The sequence below is a fragment of the Protopterus annectens genome, chromosome 4.part0 (assembly GCF_019279795.1).
Source record: "Protopterus annectens isolate FY-2018-M chromosome 4.part0, PAN1.0, whole genome shotgun sequence".
Lineage (NCBI taxonomy): Eukaryota > Metazoa > Chordata > Ceratodontiformes > Protopteridae > Protopterus > Protopterus annectens.
The window spans coordinates 817526062-817538968 of record NC_056733.1 but is presented as its reverse complement, the minus strand read 5'-3'; the positions used below and the strand labels follow the sequence as shown (position 1 = coordinate 817538968).

Here is a 12907-nt window from a genome sequence, read left to right as displayed (position 1 = left end):
TTTGGTGCCCAAACTGCTCCTTTTATGTGGCTATGCCGGTGCCTCCAGCAATTACGGTGCATGGAAGGCACCTGGAAACTTTGAACGGTGGCCAGTGATCACCCCCCCTTGGTACAAAGTAATCCACATAGCTTATGCTACAGCAACAACAGTAACCTAATGATGAAAATCAGCAAGTAGCCAAAAAACACAAACAAAAAAGGATGAACTTGCAGAAATTACATGCAGTATCAAAAATCTACTCTACAGGAAAGCCAACTAGCACCATAACGACATAAAACGTTAGATATTGCTCACTAGAAAGAAGAAATAGGTCTTTGGTGGCACAAAAACTCTGTAAATCCATTAAGGCATATACTCAAACACAGGCACACCAACAACTGAAAAAGTCTGGTGCAGTTTGGAGCAATGCTGATAACAGTGGCAATCAAGATCTAGAGAGAAAGGTGGAGAGCAAGGAATTCTTGGCAAGGGAAGGAGATGAAACCTGGAAAAGGTTTGCACTGGTGCAGATGAGACAATAAGCTGCAGTGTTGAGTCTGAGGATGAAGCAGCCCATGGTATTTTACTGTGGCTGAAGATCATTGCTATCGCTCAATTATATTTCTGAAATAAACATCCAATTTATGGCAGAGCTCTGTAACTACCTGGACCCCCCCCTCCCAATTACTACACAATGTTTACTCTTATGGCCCTCCACAGGCATATGTCCCAAATACAACACACACTGGACCAAGAGCAGATTACTACTAGAAACATTTAAAAGGTCTCAAGAAGGCAGGTTTCAGCTAAAAGATGCATTACCACAACATCTTCCAATAAGCAATCGCCTCTGAATGTTCCACAGAGGTCTGCACTTTACTTCTACTTTCCACCTCTGTGAATAATACAGAAACACTGCAGGGCTGCTAGGTTAACCTAATATGATGATGCCTTAACACAGTTCTACTATGACACTTGTGATGGACTATTTCAGCAAGGATTTAACAATTTTCAAACCAGCCTGTGAAACTTTAATCTTGTTTGCACCCTTTAAATTGCCACTCCCCCCCCCCCCCCAAAAGTAAGCTTACCCAACTAGAATTTCCTAGCTGGAACTTGCCCAGACAGAAGCACATACAAACTATTATAGACAAATGTATACCCACCATTACTGAAGAAATTGAACTTCTATACTCCTAACCACTTCAACACCAAAACAATGAAAAACTCTTCCTTCAACATTTTTCCAACAGTGTTTCAAAATGGCCATCAACAAGTAATGCAACTGCTGATTTACTTCACCTAGCTACGTATTCAGCCTCATCCACTTTTTAAGTCTGTCTGAGCAGCTCTTCTCCCTACATCATCTAACTCACTACCCTGGCTGCTCATGCTTGTATTTTTTTTTTTAGTCAAGCAGCTATTTTTGCCTTTATCAGGTTCCTTGTGATTACTAAACACTTTTTCCTCCTTCCATAAAGTACAACCAAATTGCATCACTTACTCCGATTTATTTACTTAAGGAAATAAATCACATGATTCTGCATTATGTTCGGCACATCGTCTCTAGCAACCAAACTGCTTTCTTCCTTTCTTCCACTACATAGTTGCACTCCTAACACTACCTTCACTGACCACGGTTCATACATTTACAGCTTCTTGAATTTACAAAGCAATCCATTTGCAGAAATATTTGCTGTTCTTTCTACAGACAAATGTTATGATGATTGTGTGTCTGTCTGAAAATTACACAACACATGCTACTGCTGTTTTTTTTTTTATTTGATCAAATAGCATTCAATATACTCAAGAGCCATATGTGACCCAGCTCCGTTAGAAATGTTACATCTAAAGAAATCCCAATCCCTCTGCACCACACACTCCAGAGACCTCAACCTCATTACCACAATCAACAGAACATGCTGGAGGGACAGGTTCATAACCCAGAGACTGCCCATGCTATGGAATAGACTTCCCATACATGTCAGGTAGAGCACCTCACTGGCCCTCTAAAAGAGAAATCTTGAGGAGTGGATGGGAAACAGAAAAGGTTAGGTGGTACGATGCCAGGGTAATCCTATGGGCTAGGCTTGTAAAGGCTCCAGGACTATCATAGCCTAGTACACACCTATGAACCGCATGCACTCATGCTTAGGGCAACTAGTGGACAATTTCCAAGATCAAAAACCTCACTAAAACATACAGATCCATTTTCAAACCTAGCTGATGTTTTCAGTTTTATATGATGGGAAACAGTGTGTTCTTCAATCTGGTAATTACAATACAATACAGGTATTTCTTCACTCAGTCATTCTCTGATAACAGTGCTAATTAGGATAAAGTGAACAATCAGAGAATAAGTGAATACATAAGGCAGTACCCAATTTAACCACACCTTCTCACACCAGGAGCAGGACACTGCTAGCCAATCTGTGTTACAAGATTGGGTCAGGTCAGTTTTTTTTCTCTTATAATTACTGTGATTAGAGTAAGGGCATGGGACTGTGAAGGACAAGAAAAAAAAAAAAAAAAAAACACACTGCTGAGGCCAATTACAGTGACTAGTAAGGGAGGCTGTGAACAGCAGTAGCAAACTGAAATACATTATTATTGTGGGCATTACTTTACTTTCTTTGCAACGACACAGGCAAGCAACAAAAGCAGCACTGGTACATTTAATTATTAAACAATCTACAGAAATGTCACTCTTCCAAATGTTTTTACTTTAACTTGCCAGACACAAGTCTTAACTTTAATATTACCATATGGCCTCCAGTGCTTATGCTGACCCCTTTCCAGGGCAATTTATTGGCATAAAATTTTAGAGACAATTATAGGACAGTACATTTCATTGATGACGCACCAAATATCAGGTCAACTGGACGGTGCACTGATTCCAAAAGACCTTTTCCTGTCCTGCCTGGTAGTTTAAAGCCAGCAGTAATTACAGTATTACACAATTATGGAATTTAATGTACAGTAAAATAAATTAATGTACAGTAAAACAGTGAACAAATTAGAAAATTACTTAAAAGAATGTGTTGCTGAGACAGCTACCAATTCCTTCTCTGCCTTACACATTACTTTTGAATATGCTAATCTCTTTGCGAGTTGCATTTAAAGGCAGCCTTTAATACTACAGTTTTGGAAAGTTTTTTCCAATAGCTTCCACTACTGTATGACCACTCAGATAAGTTTTGCAGTGAAAAAAAAGTCTAGATGCCAAAAGTTTTTTGCAATTCTACCTTTAAAGCTTTATATATCTGTAAACTTCTAAATATTCACAACACAATGATATTTTTTCAAAAAATCTAGTGTACTGTGCAATGTCCTACACAACAATGGAATTTTTTATGCTGAAATACTTTATTCAGCTTTATATACACACTTTTTTGTGTGTTGCAGCTTGAGTGAGTTATCAGCAAACAAATGCCACTTTCACATAGCTGTAAACTGCCTGGAAATCAATTGCAAATGTAATCCTATACAAGGTAATACAGAACTGAATCACCAGCTAGTGTGAGGGGGAAAAAAAATTACACAACCATAACAGCAAACTGCATACCAGCTTTCCAAACTACAGTTCTCCAATACCTAAACCTACCGAAAACCGCTCCCAAGAAAATCTAGCAAAATTTTTAAAACACTGTTAGTGGTCAAAAGACAGCAACCATACAGAGACTATGACAGCATAAATAAGTGTTATCAAGTGCGTTATCTACTCCATCTTTAAGAGAGATCCAATACTTCTCCACATTCTTAACCAAGCAGACATTAAAAAAAAAAAACAGGACAACAACCTTCACTAATTTGCTTGGTAACTGAGAAAGACAATATAGCCCAAGTTTTAAGCTTAGGGTGGCCACGGTGGTGCAGTGGTTAGCACTGTCACCTCACAGCAAGGGGTTCTCCGGTTCGATCCTTGGCTGGGGTGCCTTCTGTGCGGAATATGCATGCCCTCCCTGTGGTCACATGGGTTTCCTCCCACATCCCAAAGACATGCAGTAGGTGGATTGGACACTCCAAATTGGCCCTAGGTGTGTGTGTGTGTGTGTGTGTGTGTGTGTGTGTGTGTGTGTGTGCCTTCTGTGGAAGGTTGAGTGCTGGGCTGGCAACTCGACACTGTAAAACTCCACTGCCAATCATGAGCGGACAGGTGATCCGCTGTGGTGACCCCTAACCGGGAAAAGCCGAAAGAAGAAGATGTGATCTAAGTATCACAGCAACTGCATCTCATTTTTTCTGGCATTTGATGTTACTTAACCCCATTAGTAAAACATGCACTGTTGTCGCATACTGCCAAATGGACCAAAGAGTGTACCGATGAATAATGGTTTAACATGCTCAAATAAAGCAAGCAGAAACTCCAAAAACTGAACAGATTAACTCCCATCCTACTCTCCAGAAGGCAGCACCACAAGCCTCTGTCCAACTTCACACAGCATGGAAAGGATACTGGTATAAAGGACAGAATTCAGCAAAGCAGGAAAAGAAATGAGAGTACATGAGACAAAAATGACACCCAAAAGGAAACAAAGACATTAGGTGAAAGCAAATTATATGCTAAAACTTAACATTTTTGATTCCCAACTACCAAATTAAATTATAAATGAAAAAAACATTTTTTTTTTTTACTAGCAACCTGACACTATGCAGTCTTACCAGTTTCTTTTTGTGAATCTTCCTCTTCCGTTGGCTGTGAAGGATCATAATAGTCACTGGTGTACATAAAGCCCACTTCGTTATAGCTTCCTTCATCTGCCAGTGCCATACTTAGTCGCCTATATTCTTCCTCTTAAACAAAAGCATGTACTTAAATTATTAACTTGCTTCACAAAAATGTTTACTCACAATGAAGTTATATAAAGTTATAAAACATCATCAGTGTAACATCTGATATTTCACATGCGACTCAAAACTCTTCTTCCATTGGTGTATGCACTGATAAATGTACTACAACATAGTTTATTAAAGTAGCAATTTCAATTTTACTATACATGTATCAAACAATGCTTACAACTGTTTACATCTAATATTACAGACAACATTCAAAAAGTATATACAGGCTTACTGCTTTTCAAATCAAACATGAAACAAAAAAGATGAAAAACAACTGCAGAACAAAATTTTGTAAAAAGGCATATTTGTACCACAAACCAAGGTTCCAAACCAGAGAGGCAAAATTAAAACACTAAAGTTCTGTTAAAAAAAGAATGAAAAATCTGAAAATGTTGTGTAATATTAAAGGCTATGGAAAAATCTTTCATTTTTACAATACTTTGAGCAGTTACACGTTTTCAAATTCCAGTCTGCCCTCAAAAGTGTGGGCAAATGCCATGTAGCTGTCTAAATAAACTATTCTGAGGCCGTCAAAGATTCCTGCTTTTCCAATCCACTGGGTACTGTCAAATAGATAACACCAGAGAGAGTGAGTACAGAAGCAACAATTCAGCTTTGTTGATGAGACAATTATGAAAATTAAAAAAAAAATAAATAAATTTAAAAAATGCTGTGTTTCCTTAAAATTGGTTACAGGGTCAGTACCTTGCCTTGCTTCCTCCTCAAGCAAGTCCGTGTGTAAGGCTAAATACCTCTCCTCATCACAAAGGGCATCTATTCTAGCTTCTTCTTCAGTAAGCTGGTAATCTCTGTTCCAAGAAGTGTACTCTGCATCATACTCAGAGAGATCATGCAGGTGACCTCTTCCGTCATACCTGCAATGTGAAACGGCTGGTAAAGACTAGCAGAAAACATTACAAAATCCTGCAACAAAATATTTACCCTCCACAAAATAAATAAATAAAAATTAACTTAAATTTAATTAACCAAAGCTATCAACTTTTCTTCACCCACACAGTTTACTTCTGAATATTAAATACATTAACAGTTAAGTTTAACAAATTTCATGAATGTCAAATGCTTGTAACTCCTATTAAAACATTTTAATAATTAATTTCAGAAATACTTCTTACCATATATCAACATCTCAATGATAACTGCAATCTTATTTTCCTTCTGAAAAATCAAAATTTACATTTCACACAAACCCGAGCGCATAAATACCTATCCGAAAGAACCATTTGGACGAAAAGTTTCTTGCTTCGTTCTGTTAGTCACCACTTCGCTGGAGAATTCGTCGTCAAATCAACTTGTCTCCTCTGGAGGAAAAACCTTGACTAAGCTCGATACCTAGTCATTCGGCTGAGGAAATAAGTTCTGGATTATGTGGTAGAGAAACACACACACACACATACAAATATTGGAAATAATTGCACATGCATGCAAATTAAGGAGGTTCAGTTATAAAACATCTCAAATTTGAATAGTGGTCTCCCGCATAATGTATAAACTGAAGCCAGACAGCTTGGTGAAAAAAACACATCTACACACATTTGGTCTAAAATTACTATAACTCTTTGAAAATCAGTGATAACTGAAAAGTTCTACAGACGAGTAGAAATACTTTAGACACAGCTCCATTTTCTAGTACAAAAAAGAATCCAATGCCTGTGCTTCATATAAAGTTCAAACTGTTGTTGGTCAGTTGGCAGTCAAGATAAACATATTTGCAGTTTTTTATTCCACCACATTCCAACGTAAGCTCTCCACATCAAAAACGACTGAACATGAATTCACATGAGGGAGTGCATCACTACAATGATCCTACTACCAAGCACACTTGGCTACAAATACACAGTTTAAAACCCACTGCTAATAAAGGGGCAAATGAAGAAAAGTGGGTTGTGAAAATAGTCTATTTTGTAATGTTCCCTCAAAAGAATGGCATAAGGGTGGCAGTTTGTACAAAATTAAAGTTATATACTTAGCCATAACAGACTTGTAGGAGATAGTCCATACTACACAGCCTGTTGGACTAAGGCTGCAGGCTCTGGAAACCCATGTAGCACTCCAAACTTTCACAGGCTTCCAAAAACCACCCCATCCCCACAGTAACTTCCTTATCTCCTTGTTTGACATAGCCACTGTAAAATAAGGCACAACAAAAACGCATAAACCCTACCAAAGTGGGAAAAGGTGAGCTGGGTTATCATGGACAATAAACTCACTATTATCACATTAAGTGCAAAACTTAAACAGTGATGTATCAATTCTCTGTACAGGAGTAGGACAGAATCACAGAACCTATGACAATACACCCTTGAAAATTACTGCCCCCCAAAGGGGACCCACACCTAGACACCAGGTCCAGTTTGTAATGCTTCACAAAGATATTTAAGGATGACCAAAACAGCTGCAGCACAAAATGTCATCTACATTAACATCCTAGAAAAGAAATGATGTAACCATGCCTCTAGCAGAATGCACTTTGGGAAGTTCAAGCAAGGGTTTGCCTTTCAAACACAGAGTTTAATGCAGCACAGAGAAAGCCACCTTACACGTTTAATTTCTGAAAGCTTTTGACCTACGGATTTATTATCAAGAGAGAGACAGGTGTGAATACTTCCAAAGGGACTTGGACCTGCCTAAATAATCTTAACTGCCTGCAAACAAGTACTCATTTTAACAAGTACTCCTTGTGGCAGGAATATTCAGGAAAGGAAACTGGCAAATGAACAGCCTGGTATAATCCACTTTAGGCATAAAAAATTGGTTAGTTCTCAGCATTACTCTCTCTGAATTAAAGCACAAACATGAAGGATCTATGGACAAAAAGTGTGCAGTTCAGATTCTTCTCATGTTCTAGCCAATAAGACAGTCTTTCAAGACAGGCACTCCACATTCAGACAGAGCAGCAAGTTTCAAATGAGACCAACTAAGCTTCTCCAAAATAAAATTCAAGCTGTGATGAGGCACTAACTCATGCAATGGAAATCAAAGTGAAAAAGGTACCTTACAAAAGGCTTCTGACACTTTCAGAGATATCACTGAAGAGCCAACTTAAATCTGGTACAAGTTAAAAATTAAACTAGCCAAATGAACTACTGTAAGGCAGTCAAAACCTGCAGAAACTGGAGAGAGACAGAGCGAGGACTCTAACCCTTTGGCCTAACACAAGAAAAATGCACCACTTGTGTGTGTTTTTGCAGTACTAGACTTTGGGGGAGCAAAGAGTACAGATGCAAGCAGTGAGGTGCAGCAAGTGAACATCTAACTGAATCAAAAGACTGAACTACAAATTCTTCACTGACCTCAGGAAAAGTAGATTCTCCAGAAGATAAGGCAGCAATAGAGACAACAGTACCTGCCAAGGTCAATATGGCGCTGAGGGAGTGACTATCTCCATTGAGAAGGTTCACTCTGACTTCCTCATTACACTAAATTGCGGAGAAAAGTGTAGCATCTTCTACAGCCAGCTAGCAGAGGGCTAAAGAATCCCTTGAGATCCTCTACAGAGCCGTGAAGAGTGAAAAGTCCCTACACTTTAGTTGGCTAACAACAAACACGTTGCAGGTGAAAATGCAATGAAAAATCTTGGCAGGACAAGCAATGCATTTAATTTGCATAGTACCAAGGAAGAATAGGCAAGAAAATGAACGCCACGTTCCCACCATAGCAACAGATGTAAGATGGGGATCTTTCTTTAGTACCAAATATGACAGGAGCCACAGGTGTCAGAACTGCCTGCAGCTTGTTAAACTTTGCCAGAATACCAGCCACATCTCCCTTTCCCCACTATGCAGCATATATACTTCTCTCTCCTGTCCTGCACTTAGTGTGAGGATGGAAAATACCACAGAAATAATGTAGAATAAGCAGCATGACAAGAGTGGGGAAATGAAGGATGGGGATGTTACGGAGGGTGAACTTCTCTATTACACGTCCGTTATGTTAACTACTTAAGTTTTGTACAAAAGATCTGTGTTACAAACAGGACAGATCCCACCACTCACAAATCTTTGGGGTAGTCACTGGCCTGTGAATATACTCCTGCTCTCCATGCCTCCATGGCCAAAAAGACAATCTGGAATAAGATGTGATTATTAAATGTGCGTCTTGCAGAAGTGTTGCTGAAGATCAAGATGCTGCAACACAAATACCTGACATGGCACTGCCATGTTTATCGTGGAAAATGCACAGAAATAAGCTAACCATACAGAAAAGGTAAGCCTGGTAACCTTCTTAACCAGTTTAAATTCTGACAGACAGAATGAACTGATAATCCTTCCTGAACAATCTGGTTCTGTGTATGTAAGAGGAGCTGCCAATGGACACCATATAATGGAGGTGTTCCTCCCAATTAACATTCTCTAGAAAAAAAAAACAAAACAAAAAAAAACTACTACAAAATTAGATCCTGCTGCAACTTTTGGCATGAACATGTTACTATTTCAAAGCGACACCCTTTCGTTATAGGAAAATAAGGTTTAAACGAAAAGTGCCTGTAGTTTGACATTCCCCTGACAGAAGCAATAGTTACTGAGCAGTCTCTTACAAGACAAAAACTTCACATTAGAAAAATCTGCTGGGCTAGAAAAGACAGATAGCAACCTTTGTGAACATTAGTGTGTGTATATAAAAAAAAAAAATATTACACACAAAGGCCTCTACTACTTCTCCACAGAAAGGTCTCGTATGCCTTGACAGAACAGACAAGTCCAAGTCCAAATGAGATTTGAAGCAGCCATAAATTAATTTTAATAAAGCAACAACTACATAAGAGTGTGTCCTGCATTTAATGAACTCTAGGAATAGGGACTCTGAAAAAGTGTACAATGCTGCCCATGAAGAAAAATTGGAAAATTTATGCAGTGACAGAAACCGCAGAACCAGATTACTGACCCCAACAAGGCTTGAAGCAGCCACCACATGAACCGTGGTGGGATAATAACTTAATATCATAAAGCTATGTCACCTAGTTAATTTTAAGGATAGGGGCTATGAAGAGGTCAATCTTGCTGCAAGCTGCTCAGGAAGAAAAATGCATCTCACCAGACCTTTTGCGAAGGTCACTGCACCAACACTTTCAAAGTGTACCCAAAACAGTAAAATAATGTTTACTAGGTCAAAACGCAAACATAAAGAAGTTGTAAAAAATTACATAATTGAGCAATAGCTCAGAAATGGTATTTCCATTGCAGTCACCTATAAGACTAAGAGCAGCTATACTGAGCCTGACAATGAAAATTCTCGCAGGCTAAAAAAAAAGTCCATTCCCATTACCTACAATCCTCTCACCTTTAAGACTCAATCTCCACTCCAGACTTTAAAATATTGTCTAATACAACACTAGTCTTGTAAAATGTATCCGCATTGATTACAACACTCACAAAGCGTGGTACCCCGGGTTGTCCTACAAGGGCCTTTTCTATACTGCTCTTTTTCCAACAAATGTTAGGGTCCGTCTCAAAAACATTTGTCAAAACCTAACAATCTATTAAGTACATAAGCTTTAAAAATACTCTAGTTCTTCTCATCAATATTCTTAATTTCTATGGAAAACTTGTACTATATGATAAATGCATTTTCATACTTATCAGTTATACTGGTTTATGCAACTCCATCCAGTCCAATTTCCAATAAAGATTTTTAAACCCCTCATTCATTAAGTTGCAGTCCAGTCGAGCTTTCGAATTTGACCATTTACAGCAGACTGATTATATATATATATATATATATATATACACACACACATACACACACACACATATATGTATATATATATATATATATATATATATATATACACACACACACATATATATATATATATACACATATATACATACACACACACTATATATATATATATATATATATATATATATATATATATATATATATATATATATATATATATACACACACACACACACACACATACACACATATATATATATATATATATATATATATATATATATATATATATACACACACACACACACACACACACACACACACATACATGTCTGTGTATTTTTTATATATATTTTTCTAATTAGTAAACTCTCAGTTAAACGGCACTCATGGTGATTGGTAGATGCTGGATAACTGTAGTTTGACTGCTTGAGGGTTACTATTAAAAACAGGCCTGACCAATACTGTACCCTATACTATTTCTTTGGTTTGACTTGTTCTCAGGTTGGGGAGAGATGGAATTTATTCCCATCTTTCTTTTTAAAACTCTAACAACATAATGTGTGTTTCTGCAGGGGAGGAAAAAGTGCAACACATGAAAATTGTACAGTATTTCTTCGATTTTTTTTGCAAGTTACTCGAGTTCTGGTTAACAGAGTTTACTGCATGCATACACACACAAATACAGTGATCAATTTTAGTTAAATTGTTGATGTAGCAGCCATTTGACGATTGCTAGTATATACATACACACAAAAGTGTCAAGGAAAACTGACCAATCATGGTACTAGCTATCTGTGCATCAAATCTGTTCCACGCACGGAAGAAAGCCGGGTCACCTGAACTTCATGCTCGGTCAGAAATTCCTACTCACTCACAGACTTCAATATCCAAACCACCAGCATTTTAAAATGCCACTGACAAAAGGAAAACCCAAGGAAAAAAAAAATATATTAAACTACTAACCCAAAATACAGAACTACACACCCCACCGCCAACTGAAATACATTAGGTTTGCATAAATTGCAAAACATGAATCAGGACAAAGTATTTTACAGTAATAAAACAGTAGGCAGAGCTGGACCTGCCATATCATCATCATTATGCCAGTGCTCATAGCATTAGCTGAACTACACGCTACGTTTTGAGCGAAGACAATTATTAGATGCGATACATGTGCTAAGGTTGATAACTTCTTCCGTTATCTCCCTATCTGGCAATCCTTTCAAAGTCTTGGATGCTTCTTTTGACAAGTCTCTCTCTGGATCCTTGGCACAGAAGTCATGTAGTTCATCTCCCGCAATCTGAAGGCAGAAGATGAATAAACTCCCTTGCACTTCTTCACCTGCAATTACTTATTACATGACAGAACGACTGTGCTCTGCTGTGTGGAATACATCTTCACTATAAAAGACATCTTCAGCTATACAACATACAGATCAATCTTTAAGGGTCCAAGACCACTACGTCATGGTTCTTCCATGCAAACTCCATCACCAATAAACCCATCCAGTTGGGTGGGGAAGGTGGATTATCCAAGAATACTTGACAAATTGAGTACAAGCTTAGATTCAAAGGGGCATCACAAGTGCATCTTTGTTTGCCCCAATAATGTCCAAAATTTCCCCAATTTTGGGGTTGTCTGAAGGAATGGAGAGGAACTACGACCTGGTAAAGAACTGAAAGGTGCAGGGGCACTAGAGTTTGGCAAAAATGATGCTCAATTCCCCTCGATGTTTAAGGATTAGGAAATAAGACAAGTGTTACACTGTCAGGAAGGACTGCCACACCTTAGAATACTCAGATTCAACAAACACAGAATGGCTGAACGTAAGAGTTTGCTAAGTGGGTGTGAGGGGTTCTGAGCTTAGTTCAAATACAGTGGAAGCAATGCAAGTGGGTCTAGATTGGTACAAAGTTTACATATATGCAATAAGTCATCAAGGAAAACTCCACTTTTCAGGTACCCCAGAGGGAACACCCAGTTCCACGCTCACAACAGCTTAACTTTTTTGAAGCAATGTAGAAGGTAGGGCAGGAAAACAGGATTCCTTAACTGACTGGGAGAGGGGGATGAAGCAGCCTTCAGTTTTGTTAAATTCCAAGCGATTCCTCCTGCCATTAAAGGTTGAAGGCTTATGCTCCAAAAAAACAGGACTTATCCAGACAATTCTAAACTTTCTAAATGGCAGTCTTTTTTTAAGGCGGGGGGCAATTAATTTTAAATTGAGAATTTATGGACTCATTTATTTTTACCACCAAAAAGCAATTAGATGGCATAACAACTATCACACACAAAAATCTTACTCTAACAGCAACATAACTGTCATCCACAATTACGAAATGTCAACTACTACTACTAAATTACCAGAGAAAGCACTCTGCT

The 12907-nt window shown here is 38.2% G+C and overlaps 1 protein-coding gene across 5 annotated transcripts in view; it reads right to left on the bottom strand.

The window, feature by feature from the left end:
* LOC122799595 (splicing factor SWAP) overlaps positions 1-12907 on the bottom strand; it is a 1354031-nt gene that overhangs the window by 1316718 nt on the left and 24406 nt on the right. For 4 of the 5 annotated variants that reach the window (XM_044068762.1, XM_044068763.1, XR_006364480.1 and 1 more), the window contains exons 2-3: positions 5527-5696; positions 4645-4776 (exon numbers count right to left, since the gene is read on the bottom strand). In XM_044068762.1, coding sequence (XP_043924697.1) covers positions 4645-4776; positions 5527-5696 — 302 coding nt within the window. Of the gene's footprint in view, positions 1-4644; positions 4777-5526; positions 5697-6045; positions 10443-12907 lie in introns of those variants that run through there. The other variant, XM_044068764.1, reaches the window with a different exon arrangement.